We start from the raw sequence: 19,515 nt of genomic DNA on the forward strand, positions 1-19,515 counted from the left end.
AGTGCCTCAAAAATTGGGGATTTTCCTCCTTGGGCATCCGAGTACCTGGAAAAGAGAAAAAAAAATCCAATTTTTGGTAAAAAAAAATAGCAAAAAAATTCAATTTTTTCTTCTGATTTTATTCCAATTTTTTCCCCATTTTTATTCCAATTTTTCCCCAATTTTTCCCAATTTTTCTCCAATTTTTCCCCAATTTTTCCCAATTTTTCTCCAATTTTTCCCCATTTTTATTCCAATTTTTCCCAATTTTTCCCCATTTTTTTCTCCATTTTATTCTCATTTTCCCCCAATTTTCCTCCCATTTTTTCCAATTTTATTTCAGATTTTTCCCCATTTTTCTTCTAATTTTTCTCTAATTTTATTCCAATTTTCCCCAATTTTTTCATATTTTATTCCCATTTTATTTCCATTTTTCCCCATTTTTATTCCAATTTTTCCCCAATTTTTCCCCCAATTTTTTTCCTATTTTTTCCCAAATTTTCCCCAATTTTTATTCCAATTTTCCCCATTTTTTCTCCATTTTATCCCAATTTTCCCCCGATTTTTCTCCCATTTTTTCCACTTTTATTTCACATTTTTCTCCATTTTTATTCCAATTTTACCCCAATTTCCCCCCATTTTTATTCCATTTTTTCCCTCATTTTTTCCCAATTTTTTCTCCATTTTATTCTCATTTTTGCCCACTTTTTCTCCCATTTTTCCCCAATTTAATTTCAATATTTTCTCCAATTTACTCCAATTTTACCTCAATTTTCCCCCATTTTTATTCCATTTTTTCCCAAATTTTTTCCCCATTTTATTCTTATTTTTCCCCAATTTTTTCCCAATTTTTCCCCAATTTCCCCCAAATTTTTCCCAATTTTCCCCCTAAATTTTTACCGTATTTCCCCTAATGTTCCCCAAATTTCCCCCCATTGTTTACCGTATTTCTCCTAATATTCACCCATTTTCCCTCCAATTTTTCCCCACTTTCCCCCCAATTTTTCCCCCAAATTTTTCCTAATTTCCCCCCATTTTTCCCCATTTTATTCTGATTTTTCCCCAATTTTCCGCCCAATTTTCCCCCCAATTTCTCCCCTAATTTTTCCCCTACATTTTTACCGTATTTCCCCTAATTTTCGCCCACTTTTTACCATATTTTTCGTAATATTCACCCATTTTCCCTCCAATTTTCCCCCAATTTTTTCCCCATTTTATTCTTATTTTTCCCCAATTTTTCCCCAATTTTCCCCCAATTTCCGCCATTTCCCCCCAATTTTCCCCAATTTATTCCCCCAATTTTCCCCCAATTTTTCCCCAATTTCTCCCAATTTCCCCCATTTCTTTCCCAATTTTTCTCCATTTTATTTTTATTTTCCCCCCAATTTTCCCCCAAATTTTCCCCCAAAATTTTTACTGTATTTCCCCTCATTTTCCCCAATTTTCCCCCATTTCTTACTGTATTTCTCTTAATATTCACCCAATTTCCGCCCAATTTTCCCCCAATTTTTCCCCATTTTATTCCCCATTTTCACCCATTTTATTCCCCAATTTCCCCCCAATTTTCCCCCAATTTTTCCCCAAATTTTTCCCCATTTTATTCCCAATTTCCACCCAAATTTCCCCCAATTTCCCCCCAATTTTTTCCCAATCTCCCCCCATATTTCCCCCATTTTATTCCCCAATTTTCCCCCAATTTTTCCCAATTTCCCCATTTTCCCCCCAATTTTTTCCCCATTTTCCCCCAATTTTTCCCCAATTTTCCCCCAATTTTCACCCAATTCTTTCCCCATTTTATTCTTATTTTCCCCCTATTTTTTCCCCAATTTCCTCCCAATTTTTCCCATTTTTCTTCAATTTTTTCCCTAAACTTTTACCATATTTCCCCTAATTTTCCCCAATTTCCCCCCATTTTTTTCCCTATTTCTCTTCATATTCACCCAATTTTCCCCCAATTTTTCCCCCAATTTCCCCCCAATTTTCCCCCCCAATTTTTCCCATTTTTCTTCAATTTTCCCCCTACATTTTTCCCGTATTTCCCCTAATTTTCCCCCACTTTTTACTGTATTTCTCCTAATATTCACCCATTTTCCCCGCACTTTTCCCCCAATTTTCCCCCAATTTTTCCCCAATTTTCCCCCAATTTTCCCCCTAAATTTTTACCGTATTTCCCCTAATTTTCCCCCTAAATTTTTACCGTATTTCTCTTAATATTCACCCAATTTCCCCCAATTTTTCCCCAAATTTTTCCCCATTTTATTCCCCATTTTCCCCCATTTTATTCCCCAATTTTCCCCCAATTTTCCCCCATTTTTTCCCCAATTTCCCCCCTTTTTTTACCGTATTTCTCTTCATATTCACCCAATTTCCCCCCAAATTTTCCCCCATTTTATTCTTATTTTTCCCCAATTTTTCCCCATTTTGTTCCCCAATTTTGTTCCCCATTTTATTCCCCATTTTATTCCCCAATTTTCCCCCAATTTTTCCCATTTTTCTTCAATTTTCCCTCTACATTTTTACCGTATTTCCCCTAATTTTCCCCCACTTTTTACCGTATTTCTCCTAATATTCACCCATTTTCCCTCCAATTTTCCCCAAATTTCCCCAATTTCCCCCCAATTTTTCCCAATTTCCCCCATTTTTCCCCCATTTTATTCCCCAATTTTTCCTCCAATTTTCCCCAATTTTTTCCCCAATTTTCACCCAATTTTTCCCCAATTTTTCCCAATTTCCCCCATTTCCCCCCATTTTTCCCCCAATTTTTTCCCCATTTTTCCCCCATTTTATTCCCCAATTTTCCCCCAATTTTCACCCTATTCTTTCCCCATTTTATTCTTATTTTTCCCCAATTTTTCCCCAATTTTTCCCCACATTTCCACCATTTCCCCCCAATTTTCCCCAATTTATTCCCCCAATTTATTCCCCCAATTTTCCCCCAATTTTTCCCCAATTTCTCCCAATTTCCCCCATTTCTTTCCCAATTTTTCTCCATTTTATTCTTATTTTCCCCCCAATTTTCCCCCTAAATTTTTACCGTATTTCCCCTCATTTTCCCCAATTTTCCCCCATTTTTTTACCGTATTTCTCTTAATATTCACCCAATTTCCGCCCAATTTTCCCCCAATTTTTCCCCAAATTTTTCCCCATTTTCTTCCCCATTTTCCCCCATTTTATTCTTATTTTTCCCCAATTTTTCCCCCAATTTTCCCCCATTTTATTCCCCAATTTTCCCCCAATTTTTCCCATTTTTCTTCAATTTTCCCCCTACATTTTTACCGTATTTCCCCTAATTTTCCCCCATTTTTTACCGTATTTCTCCTAATATTCACCCATTTTTCCTCCAATTTTTCCCCAATTTTTCCCCCATTTTCCCCAATTTTTCCCCAATTTTCCCCAATTTTTCCCCAATTTTCCCCAATTTTTCCCCCAATTTTCCCCCAATTTTCCCCACCTTGGTGTCAGTGCCCGTGCCCGTTCTCGCCGTCCCTCTCGGGGCTCTCTCTGCGCTCGCAGCTCCGCGACAGAACCTCGGCCAGCAGCGCCTCCTCCAGCTTCTTCCTCACCGCCTGCACCCGCTCCTCCTGCTTCCTGCCAGCACCAAAATCCCATTTTTTTAGCCCAAAAACATCCCATCCTTCCCTCTCCAAAAATTCCCCTTTTTTCCCCAAAAAAAATCGGCTTTTTTGCCTAAAAAATTCCATTTTTTTACCCCAAAAATTCCCATTTTTCCCAAAAAATCAATTTTTTCCCCAAAAATCCATTTTTTCAGCTCCAAAAATACCATTTTTTTCTCCCCAAAAATTCCACTTCCCTCCCCAAAAAATTCTGCTTTTTTCCCCCAAAATTCCGATTTTTTTCCCCACAAAATTCCAATTTTTTTCCCCCAAAAAATCCGATTTTTCTTCCCCAAAATCCAAATTTTTTCACCCAAAAATTCCCATTTTTTTCCTGCCAAAATTCCCCTTTTTTCCCCCAAAATTCCCATTTTTTTTCCCTCAAAATTCCAATTTTTCCCCAAAAAATTCCAATTTTTGGCCCCAAAAATTCCATTTGTTACCCCAAAAATTCAATTTTTTCCCCAAAAATCCCATTTTCCCCCAAAAATTCATTTTTTACCCCAAAATTCCGATTTTTTTCCCCACAAAATTCAATTTTTTCCCAAAAATTCCATTTTTTGGCCCCAAAAATTCCAATTTTTTCCCCCAAAAATCCCATTTTTACCCCCAAAAATCCCATTTTTACCCCAAAAATCCATTTTTTTACCCCAAAAATTCAATTTTTTCCCCAAAAATTTTTTATCCCCAAAAATCCCATTTTTACCCCCAAAAATCCATTTTTACCCCAAAAAATTTTTTTTGCCTCAAACTTTTCCCCAAAAATCCTTTTTTAGCCCAAAAAATCCCATCCTTCCCTCTCCAAAAATTCCCCTTTTTTCCCCAAAAAAAATCGGCTTTTTTGCCTAAAAAATTCCATTTTTTTACCCCAAAAATTCCATGTTTTCACCCAAAAAATCCAATTTTTTCCCCAAAAAAATCCATTTTTTCAGCTCCAAAAATACCATTTTTCCCCAAAAATTCACTATTTCCCCAAAAATTCCTCTTTTTTCCCCCAAAATTCCGATTTTTTTCCCCACAAAATTCCCATTTTTTCCCCCCAAAATTCCCATTTTTTCCCCCAAAATTCCATTTTTTACCCCAAAAAATTCCATTTTTTTACCCCAAAAATTCAATTTTTTCCCCCAAAAATCAATTTTATCCCCAAAAATCCCATTTTTCACCCCAAAAATCCATTTTACCCCCAAAATACCTTTTTTGCCTCAAAAATCCCTTTTTTCCCCAAAAAATTCCTCTTTTTCCCCAAAATTCCAATTTTTTCCCCCAAAAATCATTTTTTTCCCCAAAAATTCCATTTTTGCCCCAAAAATTCCAATTTTTCCCCCAAAAATCCCATTTTACCCCCAAAAATTCCATTTTTTTACCCCAAAATTCCAATTTTTTTCCCCCCAAAAAATCAACTTTTATCCCCAAAAAATCCCATTTTTCACCCCCAAAAAATCCATTTTTTTACCCCAAAATACCCTTTTTTTTTGCCTCAAAAAGTCCTTTTTTTCCCCCCAAAAATCCGTTTTTTTAGCCCAAAAAATCCCATCCTTCCCTCTCCAAAAATTCCCTTTTTTCCCCAAAAAATCGGCTTTTTTGGCCTAAAAAATTCCATTTTTTTACCCCAAAAATTCCATTTTTTCACCAAAAAAATCCATTTTTTCACCAAAAATCCATTTTTTCAGCTCCAAAAATACCATTTTTTCTCCCCAAAAATTCCACTTCCCTCCCCAAAAAATTCCTCTTTTTTCCCCCAAAATTCCGATTTTTTTCCCCACAAAATTCCAATTTTTTCCCCCAAAAATCCGATTTTTCTTCCCCAAAATCCAAATTTTTTCACCCAAAAATTCCCATTTTTTTCCTGCCAAAATTCCCCTTTTTTTCCCCAAAATTCCCACTTTTTTCCCTCAAAAATTCCAATTTTTTCCCCAAAAAAATCCAATTTGCGGCCCCAAAAAATTCCATTTGTTGGCCCCAAAAATTCCAATTTTTTCCCCCAAAAATCCCATTTTTCCCCCAAAAATTCCATTTTTTTACCCAAAAATTCCGATTTTTTTCCCCCCAAAAATTCCAATTTTTCCCCAAAAATTCCATTTTTGGCCCCAAAAATCCAATTTTTTCCCCCAAAAATCCCATTTTTTACCCCAAAAAATCCCATTTTTTACCCCAAAAAATTCCATTTTTTTACCCCAAAAATTCAATTTTTTTCCCCCCCAAAAATCAACTTTTATCCCCAAAAATCCCATTTTCACCCCAAAAATCCATTTTTACCCCAAAATACCCTTTTTTGCCTCAAAAGTCCTTTTTTCCCCCAAAACCGTTTTTTAGCCCAAAAATCCCATCCTTCCCTCCTAAAAAATTTCTTTTTTCCCCAAAAAATCGGCTTTTTTCCCCAAAAAATTCCATTTTTTTACCCCAAAAATTCCATTTTTTCACCAAAAAAATCCATTTTTTCACCAAAAAAATCCATTTTTTCAGCTCCAAAAATACCATTTTTTCTCCCCAAAAATTCCACTTCCCTCCCCAAAAAATTCCTCTTTTTTCCCCCAAAATTCCGATTTTTTTCCCCACAAAATTCCAATTTTTTCCCCAAAAAAATCCGATTTTTCTTCCCCAAAATCAAATTTTTCACCCAAAATTCCCTTTTTTTTTTCCCCTTTGCCAAAAATTCCATTTTTGCCCCAAAAAATTCCATTTATTTCTCCCAAAAAATTCCATTTTTGTCCCCAAAAATTCCAATTTTTTTCCCCAAAAAATTCCTAATTTTTCCCCAAAATATTCCATTTTTTACCCCAAAAATCCAAATTTTTTCCCCCAAAAAATGATTTTTTTTCCCACAAAAATTCCTCTTTTTTCTCCAAAAAATCCCATTTTGTAAACCAAAAAAGTCTCATTTTTTTACCCCAAAAATTCCATTTTTTTGCCTCAAAAAATCCTTTTTTCCCCCAAAAAATTCCTCTTTTTTCCCCACAAAATTCCAATTTTTTTCCCCAAAAAATTCCATTTTTTGGCCCCAAAAATTCCAATTTTTTGCCCCAAAAATCCCATTTTTTACCCCAAAAAATCCCATTTTTTTCCCCACAAAATTCCAATTTTTTCCCCCAAAAATTCAATTTTTACCCCAAAAAATTCCATTTTTTACCCCAAAATTTCAATTTTTTTCCCCCCAAAAAATCAACTTTTATCCCCAAAAAATCCCATTTTTCACCCCCAAAAAATCCATTTTTTTACCCCAAAATACCCTTTTTTTTTGCCTCAAAAAGTCCTTTTTTTCCCCCCAAAAATCCGTTTTTTTAGCCCAAAAAATCCCATCCTTCCTTCTCCAAAAATTCCCCTTTTTTCCCCCAAAAAAATCGGCTTTTTTGCCTAAAAATTCCATTTTTTACCCCAAAAATTCCATTTTTTCCCCAAAAAAATCCAATTTTTTTCCCCAAAAAATCCATTTTTTCAGCTCCAAAAATACCATTTTTTCTCCCCAAAAATTCCACTTCCCTCCCCAAAAAATTCCTCTTTTTTCCCCCAAAATTCCGATTTTTTTCCCCACAAAATTCCAATTTTTTCCCCAAAAAATCCGATTTTTCTCCCCAAAAATCCAAATTTTTTCACCCAAAAATTCCCATTTTTTTCCTGCCAAAATTCCCCTTTTTTCCCCCAAAATTCCCATTTTTTTCCCTCAAAAATTCCAATTTTTTACCCCAAAAAAATCCAATTTTTGGCCCCAAAAAATTCCATTTTTTGGCCCCAAAAATTCCATTTTTTTACTCCAAAAATTCAATTTTTACCCCCAAAAATCAACTTTTATCCCCAAAAAATCCCATTTTTCACCCCAAAAAAATCCATTTTTTTACCCCAAAATACCCTTTTTTTTTGCCTCAAAAAGTCCTTTTTTTCCCCCCAAAAATCCGTTTTTTAAGCCCAAAAAATCCCATCCTTCCCTCTCCAAAAATTCCCCTTTTTTCCCCAAAAAAAATCGGCTTTTTGGCCAAAAATTCCCATTTTTACCCCAAAAATTCCATTTTTTCACCAAAAAAATCCATTTTTTCACCAAAAAATCCATTTTTTCAGCTCCAAAAATACCATTTTTTCTCCCCAAAAATTCCATTTCCCTCCCCAAAAAATTCCTCTTTTTTCCCCCAAAGCATGCCGATTTTTTTCCCCACAAAATTCCAATTTTTTCCCCAAAAATCCGATTTTTCTCCCCAAAATCCAATTTTTTCCCCAAAAATTCCCATTTTTTCCTGCCAAAATTCCCCTTTTTTGCCCAAAAAATTCCATTTATTTCTCCCAAAAAATTCCATTTTTTCCCTCAAAAATTCCATTTTTTCCCCAAAAATTCCAATTTTTCCCCCAAAAATCCTTTTTTCCCCCAAAAATTCCATTTTTCCCCAAAATTCCGATTTTTTCCCCCAAAAATTCCAATTTTTTCCCCAAAAATTCCATTTTTGGCCCCAAAATTCCCCAAATTTTACCCCCAAAAATTCCATTTTTAAAATTTCCATTTTTTACCCCAAAAATTCCAATTTTTTTCCCCCCCAAAAATCAACTTTTATCCCCAAAAAATCCCATTTTTCACCCCCAAAAATCCATTTTTTTACCCCAAAATTCCGATTTTTTTCCCCCAAAAATTCCAATTTTTTCCCCCCCAAAAATTCCATTTTTGGCCCCAAAAATTCCAATTTTTTCCCCCAAAAATCCCATTTTTTCCCCCAAAAAATTCCATTTTTTTACCCCAAAATTCCGATTTTTTTCCCCACAAAATTCCAATTTTTTTCCCCAAAAAATTCCATTTTTTGGCCCCAAAAATTCAATTTTTTCCCCAAAAATCCCATTTTTTACCCCAAAAATCCCATTTTTTCCCCCAAAAAATTCCATTTTTTTACCCCAAAAATTCAATTTTTTTCCCCCCAAAAAATCAACTTTTATCCCCAAAAGATCCCATTTTTCACCCCAAAAAATCCATTTTTTTACCCCAAAATACCCTTTTTTTTTGCCTCAAAAAGTCCTTTTTTTCCCCCCAAAAATCCGTTTTTTAAGCCCAAAAAATCCCATCCTTCCCTCTCCAAAAATTCCCCTTTTTTCCCCAAAAAAAATCGGCTTTTTTGCCTAAAAAATTCCATTTTTTACCCCAAAAATTCCATTTTTTCACCAAAAAAATCCAATTTTTTTCCCCAAAAAATCCATTTTTCAGCTCCAAAAATACCATTTTTTCTCCCCAAAAATTCCATTTCCCTCCCCAAAAAATTCCGCTTTTTTCCCCCAAAATTCCGATTTTTTTCCCCACAAAATTCCAATTTTTTACCCCAAAAAATCCGATTTTTCTTCCCCAAAATCCAAATTTTTTCACCCAGAAATTCCCATTTTTTCCCGGCCAAAATTCCCCTTTTGTGCCCAAAAAATTCCATTTATTTCTCCCAAAAAATTCCATTTTTTTCCCCCAAAATTCCAATTTTTTTCCCCACAAAATTCCAATTTTTTCCCCCAAAAAATTCCTAATTTTTCCCCAAAATATTCCATTTTTTACCCCAAAAATCCAAATTTTTTCCCCCAAAAAATGATTTTTTTTTCCCACAAAAATTCCTCTTTTTTTCTCCAAAAAATCCCATTTTTTAAACCAAAAAAATCTCATTTTTTTACCCCAAAAATTCCATTTTTTTGCCTCAAAAAATCCTTTTTTCCCCCCAAAAAATTCCTCTTTTTTCCCCCAAAATGCCGATTTTTTTCCCCACAAAATTCCAATTTCTTTCCCCCAAAAAATCCGATTTTTTTTCCCCAAAATCCAAATTTTTTCACCCAAAAATTCCCATTTTTTTCCTGCCAAAATTCCCCTTTTTTCCCCCAAAATTCCCACTTTTTTCCCTCAAAAATTCCAATTTTTACCCCAAAAAATCAATTTTTGGCCCCAAAAAATTCCATTTTTGGCCCCAAAAATTCCATTTTTTACCCCAAAAATTCAATTTTTTTCCCCCCCAAAAATCAACTTTTATCCCCAAAAAATCCCATTTTTCACCCCCAAAAAATCCATTTTTTTACCCCAAAATACCCTTTTTTTTTGCCTCAAAAAGTCCTTTTTTTCCCCCCAAAAATCCGTTTTTTTAGCCCAAAAAATCCCATCCTTCCCTCTCCAAAAATTCCCCTTTTTTCCCCAAAAAAAATCGGCTTTTTTGGCCAAAAATTTCCATTTTTTTACCCCAAAAATTCAATTTTTTCACCAAAAAAATTCAATTTTTTTCCCCAAAAAATCCATTTTTTCAGCTCCAAAAATACCATTTTTTCTCCCCAAAAATTCCACTTCCCTCCCCAAAAAATTCCTCTTTTTTCCCCCAAAATTCCGATTTTTTTCCCCACAAAATTCCAATTTTTTCCCCAAAAATCGATTTTTCTTCCCCAAAATCCAAATTTTTTCACCCAAAAATTCCCATTTTTTTCCTGCCAAAATTCCCCTTTTTTGCCTAAAAAATTCCATTTATTTCTCCCAAAAAATTCCATTTTTTTCCCCAAAAATTCCAATTTTTTCCCCTCAAAAATTCCAATTTTTTCCCCTCAAAAATTCCATTTTTTACCCCAAAAAATTCCATTTTTTTACCCCAAAAATTCAATTTTTTTCTTCAAAAATTCCAATTTTTTACCCCCAAAATTCCATTTCTTTTTCACCAAAAAATTCAAATTTTTTCCCCCAAAAATCCAATTTTCCTCCCCCAAAAAATGTAAATTTTTATTTCCAAAAATCCCCATTTTTTGGTCCAAAAATCCCAATTTCTTTTGTCAAAAATCTTAATTTTTTTCTCTAAAATATTTCGAATTTTTTGCCCAAAAATCCAAATTTTTTCACCCAAAAATATCCCCATTCTTGCCCCAAAATTCCCATTTTTTTCCCTTCAAAAATTCCCATTTCTCCCTCAAAAATTCCATTTTTTGTCCCAAAAAATCCAATTTTTCTCCCCCAAAAATTCCATTTTTTCCCCCAAAAATTCCCATTTTTTTCCCCAAAAATTCCATTTTTTTTCCCCAAATAAATCCAATTTTTTTCCCCCCAAAAATCCCTTTCTAATTAAAAAAAATCCGATTTTTCTGCCCCCCAAAATTCTATTTTTCTCCCCAAAATATTCAAATTTTTTTACCCCAAAAATTCAAATTTTTTCCCCCAAAAAAATGATTTTTTTGTCCCAAAAAATTCCTCTTTATTTCCCCAAAATTCCGATTTTTTCCCCCCAAAATTCCAATTTTTTTCCCCAAAAAAATCCAATTTTCTCCCCAAAAATTCCATTTTTCCCCCCAAAAAATTCAAATTTTTCCCCTAAAAAATCCATTTTTCCTCCCCAAAAAATGGAATTTTTTCCAAAAATCCCCATTTTTTTGGTCCAAAAAATCCAATTTTTGTCAAAATTTTTAATTTTTTCTCCAAAAAATCAATTTTTTTGCCCAAAAATCCAAATTTTTTGGCCAAAAAAAATCCCCATTCTTGCCCCTAAAATTCCCATTTTTTCCCCCAAAAATTCCAATTTTTTCCCTAAAAATTGAATTTTTTCCCCCAAAAAATCTGAAATTTTTGGGCCAAATCGGAGAAAATTTTGGGGAATTTGGGTGGCTAAAAAAAGTGAATTTTTTTGGGGGGAAAAAAAGGGAAATTTGGTGAAAAATGGAATTTTTTGAGAGGAAAAAATGGGAAATTTTGGCACAAAAAAATCCAAATTTTTGGGGAAAAAAATGAGAATTTTTATAAATGAGAAAAATTTGAATTTTGAGGAATTTTGGGAGAAAAAAATTTTTGGGGAATTTTTGGGGCAAAAAAGGAATTTTTTGAGAAAAAAAATGGGAATTTTTGGTGGAAAAATTGGGAATTTTTGGGGTTTTTTTGGTGGAAAATTTGGGGATTTTTGGTGGAAAATTGTAGGAATTTTTGGAGAAAAAATGGGAATTTTTGTGAGGAAAAAATGGGAATTTTGGGGGATTTTTGGAGAAAAAAATTTTTGGTGGAAAATTTAGGAATTTTTGGTGGAAAAATGGGAATTTTGGGAGATTTTGAAAATTTTGGGGAATTTTTGGAGAAAAAAATGGGAATTTTTTTGGGGGAATTTTGGGGATTTTTGGTGGAAAATTTTGGGGAATTTTTGGTGGGAAAAATGGGGAATTTTTGGGGAATTTTTGGGAAATTTTTTTTTGGGGAATTTTTGGGGAAAAATTTGGGGAATTTTTGGGGTTTTTGGGGGAAAATTTGGGGAATTTTTGGGGGAATTTTGGTGGAAAATTTGGGAGAAATTTCGGTGGGAAAATTTTTGGGGATTTTTGGTGGAAAAATGGGAATTTTTGAAAAAAATGGGAATTTTTGGGTGTTTGGGGAATTTTGGGAAAAATGTGAATTTTGGGGGGAAATTTTGGGGGGAATTTTGGGGAAAAACATACAATTTTTGGTGGAAAATTTGGGGAATTTTGGGGATTTTTTGGGGAATTTTGGTGGGAAATTTTGTGGAAAATTTTGGGGAATTTTGTTTTGGGAAAATTTTTGGGGATTTTTGGTGGGAAAATTTGGGGGAATTTTTGGGAAAGAGTTTTGGGAAAATTTTGGAATTTTTGGGGAAAAATGGGGAAATTTTGGGGGGGTTTTTGGTGGAAAATTTGGGGCATTTTTGGGGAAAAAATGGGATTTTTGGTGAAAATTTGGGGTTTTGGGAAATTTGGGACTTTGGGAAAAATTGGGAATTTTGGGGTGGGTGTTTGGGGGAATTTTTGGGGAATTTTGGGTTTTTGGTGGGATTGGGAAAATTTGGAATTTTTTGGATTTTGGAATTTTTTTTTGGAAAATTTGGGATTTTTGGTGGAAAAAATGGGAATTTTGTGGGAAAAAGGGGATTTTTTTGGAATTTTTAGGGGAAAAATGTGAATTTTTGGGGAAAAAAGGGGAATTTTTGGGGAAAAATGGGATTTTTGGGCAAAATACAATTTTGGTGGAAAAAATGGGGATTTTGTGAGTTTTTGGGGAAAATTTTGGGGGGGAAAATTTGTGGGTGGGGGTTTGGGGGTTTTGGTGGAATTTTTGGGGATTTTTGGTGGAAAATTTGGGGGAATTTTTGGAAATTTTTGGTGGAAAATTTGGGGAATTTGGGGGTGGGGGGTTTTGGGGATTTTTTGGGGGAATTTTTGGGGATTTTTGGTGGTAAATTTGGGATTTTTGGGGGAAAATTGTGGGGGGAATTTTGGGGATTTTTGGTGGAAAATTTGGGGATTTGAAAATTTTTGGGAATTTGTGAATTTTTTTGGGAAAAATGGGAATTTTGGGGGGAATTTTGGTGGAAGTTTTGGGGAATTTTTGGGGGGGAATTTTGGGGGTTTTTTGGTGGAATTTTTTGGGGATATGTATTTTGGGGAAAATTTGGGGAATTTTTGTGAGGAAAAAATGGGAATTTTGGGGGGCATTTTGGGGGAATTTTTGGGGATTTTTGGTGGAAATTTTGGGGAATTTTGTGGAAAAAATGTTTGGGGGAAATTTTGGGGAATTTTGGGGGGGGAGGAAAAATTGTGGGAATTTTTGGGGGAAAAAGGGAATTTTGGGGGTTTTTTGTGGGAATTTTTGGGGGATTTTTGGTGGAAAATGTGGAGGATTTTTTGTGGAAGATTGAAGCCATTTTGGGGGAAAAATGGGAATTTTTGGAAAAAATAGGATTTTTGGGGTTTTGGGGAATTTTTGGGGGAAAAAATGGAATGGGTTTTGGGGATTTTGGTGGAAAATTTGGGGAATTTTGGTGGAATTTTTGGGGATTTTTGGGGGAAAATTTGGGGAATTTTTGGGTTTTGGGGAATTTTTGGGGGAAAATTTGGGGAGTTTTGTGGAAAATTTGGGGAATTTTTGGAGAAAAAAATTTTTGGGGCATTTTTGGGGGAATTTTGGTGATTTTTTGGTGGAAAATTTGGGGCATTTTGTGGTGGAGGAATTTTTGGTGGAATTTTTGGGGATTTTTGGTGGAAAATTTCGGGAATTTTTGGGGAAAAATGGGGAATTTTTTGAGAAAAAAATGGGAATTTTTTGGGGGTTTTAGGGGAATTTTTGGGGGGAAAAATGTCAATTTTTGTGGGAAAAAATTTTTGGGGATTTTTTGGGGAAAAATGGGGATTTTTGGGAAAAAATAACTTTGGAAAAATTTTTGGGGATTTTTGGAGAGAAAAAATGGGAATTTTGGGGGAATTTTGGGGAAAAAGTATTTTTTTGGGAATTTTTGGGGGTTTTTTGGTGGAATTTTTGGGGATTTTGGTGGAAAATTTGGGGGAATTTTTGGGGAATTTTTGGTGGAAATTTTGGGGGAATTTTGGTGGGAATTTTTTGGGGATTTTTGGGGTGGAAATTTGGGATTTTTGGTGGTAAATTTGGGATTTTTGGGGGAAATTTTGGGGGAATTTTTGGGGGTGGAAAAGTTGGGATTTTTGGTGGGGGGATTTTTGGGGAAAGAAGGAAATTTTGGGGAATTTTGGTGGGGGGAATTTTTGGGGTTTTTGGGGAATTTGGTTTTGGGGATTTTGGGGTGTGGGGAATTTTTGTGAGGAAAAATGGGAATTTTGGGGGCATTTTTGGGGGGAATTTTTGGGGGATTTTTGGGAGAAATTTGGGGAATTTTTGTGGAAAAAATGGGAATTTTGGGGGAGGAATTTTGGGGAAAAAAATGGGATTTTGGGGGAAAATTTTGTGGGAGAATTTTGGGGGAAAAAATGGGAATTTTGGGGTTTTTTGTGAAGAATTTTTGGGGGATTTTTTGTGGAAAATGTGGAGGATTTTTTGTGGAAGATTGAAGCATTTTGGGGGAAAAATGGGGTTTTTTGGATAAAAAAGGATTTTTTGGTTTTTGGGGGAATTTTTGGGGAAGAAAAAATGGGAATTTTTGGGGGAATTTTGGTGGAAAATTTGGGAATTTTTGGTGGAATTTTTGGGGATTTTTGGTGGAAAATTTGGGGGAATTTTTGGGTTTTTTGGGGGAATTTTGGGGAAAATTTGGGGGAATTTTTGTGGAAAATTTGGGAAATTTTTGGAGAAAAAATGGGAATTTTTGGGGAATTTTTGGGGATTTTTTGGTGGAAATTTGGGGCATTTTTGGTGGAAAAAATGGGAATTTTTGGGGGAATTTTGGTGGAATTTTTGGTGGAATTTTTGGGGATTTTTGGTGGAAAATTTCGGAATTTTTGGTGGAAAAATGGGGGAAAAATGGGGAGAGGAATTTTGGGGGTTTTTGGGGGGAATTTTTGGGGAAAAAATGTCAATTTTTGTGGGAAAAAAATGGGAATTTTTGGGAGAAAAATGGGATTTTTTGGGGCAAAACATCACAATTTTGGTGGAAAAAAAATGGGAATTTTTGGGGATTTTTGAGAGAAAAAATGGGAATTTTTGGGGAATTTTGAGAAAAATGGGATTGGGGGAATTTTTGGTGGAATTTTGGGGGTTTTTGGTGGAAAATTTTGGGGAATTTTTGGGTTTTGGGGAATTTTGGTGGGGGAAATTTTTGGGGAATTTGGAAAATTTTTGGGGAAAATTTGGGGAATTTTTGTGGAAAATTTGGGGGAATTTTGGGGGATTTTTGTGGAAAATTTGGAATTTTTGGAGAAAAGGGAAAGGTTTTGGGGGGCATTTTGGGGGGAATTTTTGGGGATTTTTGGGGGGAAATTTGGGGAATTTTTGTGGAAAAAAATGGGAATTTTGGGGGGAATTTCTGGGGATTTTTGGGGGAAAAAATGGGAATTTTGGGGTTTTTTGTGGGAATCTTTGGGGGATTTTTTGTGGAAAATTTGGAGGATTTTTTTGTGGAAGATTGAAGCCATTTTTAGGGGGAAAAATGGGAATTTTTGGAGAAAAAACAGGGAATTTTTGGTGAGAAAAAAATGGGAATTTCTGGGGATTTTTTGGGGGAAAAAATGGAATTTTTGTGAGCAAAAATAGGATTTTTTGGTTTCTTGGGGGAATTTTTGGTGGAAAATTTGGGGAACTTTTGGGGGAGGAAAAATGGGAATTTTTGGGGGTTTTTTGGTGGAAGATTTGGGGAATTTTTGTGGGAATTTTTGTGGGAATTTTTGGGGGAATTTTGGGGGTTTTTTTGGTGGGAAATTTGGGGAATTTTTGGGTTTTTTGGGGGAATTTTTGGTGGAAAAGTTGGGGATTTTTGGCGGAAAATTTGGGGAATTTTTGGGGTTTTTTTGGGAATTTTTGGTGGGAAATTTGGGGAATTTTTGGGGGAATTTTTGGGGGTTTTTGGTGGAATTTTTGGGGATTTTTGGTGGAAAAGTTGGGGAATTTTTGGGTTTTTTGGGGGAATTTTTGGTGGGGAAGTTGGTTTTGGGGGGAATTTTGGGGGATTTTTGGTGGAAAATTTGGGAATTTTGGGGGGGAAAAAATGGGAATTTTGGGAAGAATTTTGGTGGAAAATTTGGGGAATTTTTGGTGGAATTTTTGGGGATTTTTGGTGGAAAATTTTGCGGAATTTTTGGGTTTTTTGGGGGAATTTTTGGTGGAAAATTTGAGGAATTTTTGGGTTTTTTGGGGGGATTTTTGGTGGAAAATTTGGGGAATTTTTGGGGGAATTTTGGTGGGATTTTTGGGGATTTTTGGTGGGAAATTTGGGGAATTTTTGGGGGAAAATTTGGGGAATTTTTGGGGGAATTTTTGGGGGTTTTTGGTGGAATTTTTGGGGATTTTTTGGTGGAAAATTTGGGGCATTTTTGGTGGAAAAAATGGGAATTTTTGTGGGAATAAAATGGGAATTTTTGGGCGTTTTTAGGGGGAATTTTTGGGGAAAAAATGTCAATTTTTGTGGGGAAAAAAATTGGGAATTTTTGGGAGAAAAATGGGATTTTTTGGGGCAAAACATCACAATTTTGGGGAAAAAAATGGGGAGTTTTGGGGGGATTTTTGGTGCAAACATGAAGCAATTTTTTGGTCTAAAGAAGGGAATTTTTGAGGTGAAAAAAGTGACTTTTGGCCGCACCTGATGTCGTCGTCGGTGACCACGAGGTGCCGGCACAGCGGCTGCGCCGTGTTCAGCCACACGGCCGGGACATTGGGGAGTTTTGGGCAATTTTGGGGGAAAATTTGGGGAATTTTTGGGATTTTGGGGGAATTTTTGGTGGAAAATTTGGTGAATTTTTGGGGGAATTTTTGGGGATTTTTGGTGGGAAATTTGGGGCATTTTTGGGTTTTTTGGGGGCATTTTTGGTGGAAAATTTGGGGAATTTTTGTGGGAATTTTTGGGGCATTTTTGGGGGGAATTTTTGGGGATTTTTTGGTGGAATTTTTGGGGATTTTTTGGTGGAAAATTTGGGGAATTTTTGGGGCATTTTTGGGGGAATTTTTGGTGGAAAAGTTGGGGATTTTGGTGGGAAATTTGGGGCATTTTTGGTGGAAAAAATGGGAATTTTGGGGGGAATTTTGGTGGAAAATTTGGGGAATCTTTGGGGGAGGAAAAATGGGAATTTTTGGGGATTTTTGAGAGAAAAAATGGGAATTTTTGGGGGAATTTTGGTGGAAAATTTGGGGAATTTTTGGTGGAATTTTTTGGGGATTTTTGGGGAAAATTTGGGGAATTTTTGGGGTTTTTTGGGGAATTTTTGGTGGAAAATTTGGGGAATTTTTGGGGGAATTTTTGGTGGAAAAGTTGGGGATTTTTGGTGGGAAATTTGGGGCATTTTTGGTGGATAAAAATGGGAATTTTTGGGGGAATTTTTGGGGGAATTTTGGTGGAAAATTTGCGGAATTTTTGGTGGAAAATTTGGGGAATTTTTGGGGAAAAAATGGGAATTTTGGTGGGAAAAAAATGGGAATTTTTGGGGGGTTTTAGGGGGAATTTTTGGGGAAAAAATGTGAATTTTTTGGGGAAAAAAATGGGAATTTTTGGGGATTTTTGAGAGAAAAAATGGGAATTTTGGGGGGAATTTTTGGGGAGTTTTGGTGGGAAAAATTGGGGAATTTTTGGTGGGAAAAATTGGGAATTTTTGGGGGGAATTTTGGGGATTTTTGGTGGAAAATTTGGGGAATTTTTGGTGGAATTTTTGGGGGTTTTGGTGAAATTTTTGGGGATTTTTGGGGGAAAATTTGGGAATTTTGTGGAAAAATTTGGGGGAATTTTTGGGGGATTTTTGTGGAAAATTTGGGGAATTTTCGGAGAAAAAATGGGAATTTTTGGGGCATTTTGGGGGGGTAGGGGATTTTTGGTGGAAAATTTGGGGAATTTTTGGGGGGGATTTTTGGGGGAATTTTGGGGATTTTTGGTGGTAAATTTCGGGATTTTTTTGGGGGAAAAATGGGAATTTTTGGGGGGAATTTTTGGGGATTTTTGGAGGAAAAAATGGGAATTTTTGGGGGGATTTTTGGTGGAATTTTTGGGGATTTTTGGTGGGAAATTTGGGGAATTTTTGGAAGAAAAGAACAAGAAAGGAGTTTTGTGAAAAATTGGGAATTTTGGGGGAATTTTGGTGGAAAATTTGGGGAATTTTTGTGGGACTTTGGGGGGAATTTTTGGGGATTTTTTGGTGGAAAATTTGGGGCATTTTTGGTGGAAAAAATGGGGAATTTTTGGAGAAAAATGGAAAAAATGGGAATTTTTGGGTGTTTTTAAGGGGAATTTTTGGGGAAAAAATGTCAATTTTTTGGGGAAAAAAAATGGGAATCTTTGGGAGAAAAATGGGATTTTTTGGGGCAAAACATCACAATTTTGGTGGAAAAAAAATGGGAATTTTGGGGGATTTTTGAGAGAAAAAATGGGAATTTTTGGGGGAATTTTGGTGGAAAATTTGGTGAATTTTTGTGGGAATTTTTGGGGGTTTTTGGTGGAAGTTTTGGGGATTTTTGGTGGAAAATTTGGGGAATTTTTGGGTTTTTTGGGGGAATTTTTGGTGGAAAATTTGGGGAATTTTGGGGGGAATTTTTGGGGATTTTTGGTGGAAAAAATGGGATTTTTGGGGTTTTTTGAGGGAATTTTTGGGGTGGGAATTTTGGGGATTTTGTGAAGGAAAAAATGGGGGAATTTTGGGTGGGGGGGAAAAATGGGAATTTTTGGGGGAATTTTTTGGGGATTTTTTTGGAAAAGTTGGGGATTTTTGGTGGAAAATTTGGGGAATTTTGTGGGAAAAAATGGGAATTTTTGGGGAATTTTGGTGGAAGATTTGGGGAATTTTTGGGGGAATTTTTGGGGGTTTTTGGTGGGAAATTTGGGGAATTTTTGGGGGGAATTTTTGGGGGAATTTTTGGGGATTTTTGGTGGAAAAAATGGGATTTTTTGGGGTTTTTTGAGGGAATTTTTGGGGATTTTTGGTGGAATTTTTGGGGATTTTTGGTGGAAAATTTGGGGGAATTTTTGGGTTTTTTGGGGGAATTTTTGGTGGAAAATTTGGGGAATTTTGGGGGAATTTTGTGGGGGGGATTTTTAGGTGGAATTTTGGGGATTTTTGGTGGGAAATTTGGGGGAATTTTGGTTTTTTGGGGAATTTTGGTGGAAAGTATTTGGGAAATTTTGGGGGAATTTTGGTGGAATTTTTTGGGGGGTTTTTGTGGAAAATTTGGGGAATTTTTGGAGAAAAATGGGAATTTTGGGGCATTTTGGGGGGAATTTTGGGGATTTTTTGGTGGAAAATTTGGGGAATTTTGGGAAAAAAATGGGAATTTTTGGGGGAATTTTTGGGGATTTTTGGTGGAAAATTTGGGGAATTTTTGTGAGGAAAAATGGGAATTTTTGGGGGAATTTTTGGGGATTTTTTGGTGGAAAATTTGGGGAATTTTTGGGGGAATTTTTGGTGGAATTTTTGGGGATTTTTTGGTGGAAAATTTGGGGAATTTTTGGGGCATTTTTGGGGGAATTTTTGGTGGAAAAGTTGGGGATTTTTGGTGGGAAATTTGGGGCATTTTTGGTGGAAAAAATGGGAATTTTGGGGGGAATTTTGGTGGAAAATTTGGGGAATCTTTGGGGGAGGAAAA

At 35.5% G+C, this 19,515-nt stretch overlaps 1 protein-coding gene across 1 annotated transcript in view; it reads right to left on the minus strand.

The window, feature by feature from the left end:
- Nucleotides 1-19,515, minus strand: part of LOC115917189 (methyl-CpG-binding domain protein 2-like) — a gene marked incomplete at its 5' end in the record, with an annotated part of 37,490 nt that continues 17,975 nt past the window's right edge. The window contains 3 exons of the mRNA XM_030970920.1: nucleotides 1-45; nucleotides 3,431-3,567; nucleotides 16,535-16,611. Coding sequence (XP_030826780.1) covers nucleotides 3,438-3,567; nucleotides 16,535-16,611 — 207 coding nt within the window. The remainder of the gene's footprint in view (nucleotides 46-3,430; nucleotides 3,568-16,534; nucleotides 16,612-19,515) is intronic.

The sequence above is a fragment of the Camarhynchus parvulus genome, unplaced genomic scaffold (genome assembly GCF_901933205.1).
Source record: "Camarhynchus parvulus unplaced genomic scaffold, STF_HiC, whole genome shotgun sequence".
In the NCBI taxonomy this organism is placed as follows: domain Eukaryota; kingdom Metazoa; phylum Chordata; class Aves; order Passeriformes; family Thraupidae; genus Camarhynchus; species Camarhynchus parvulus.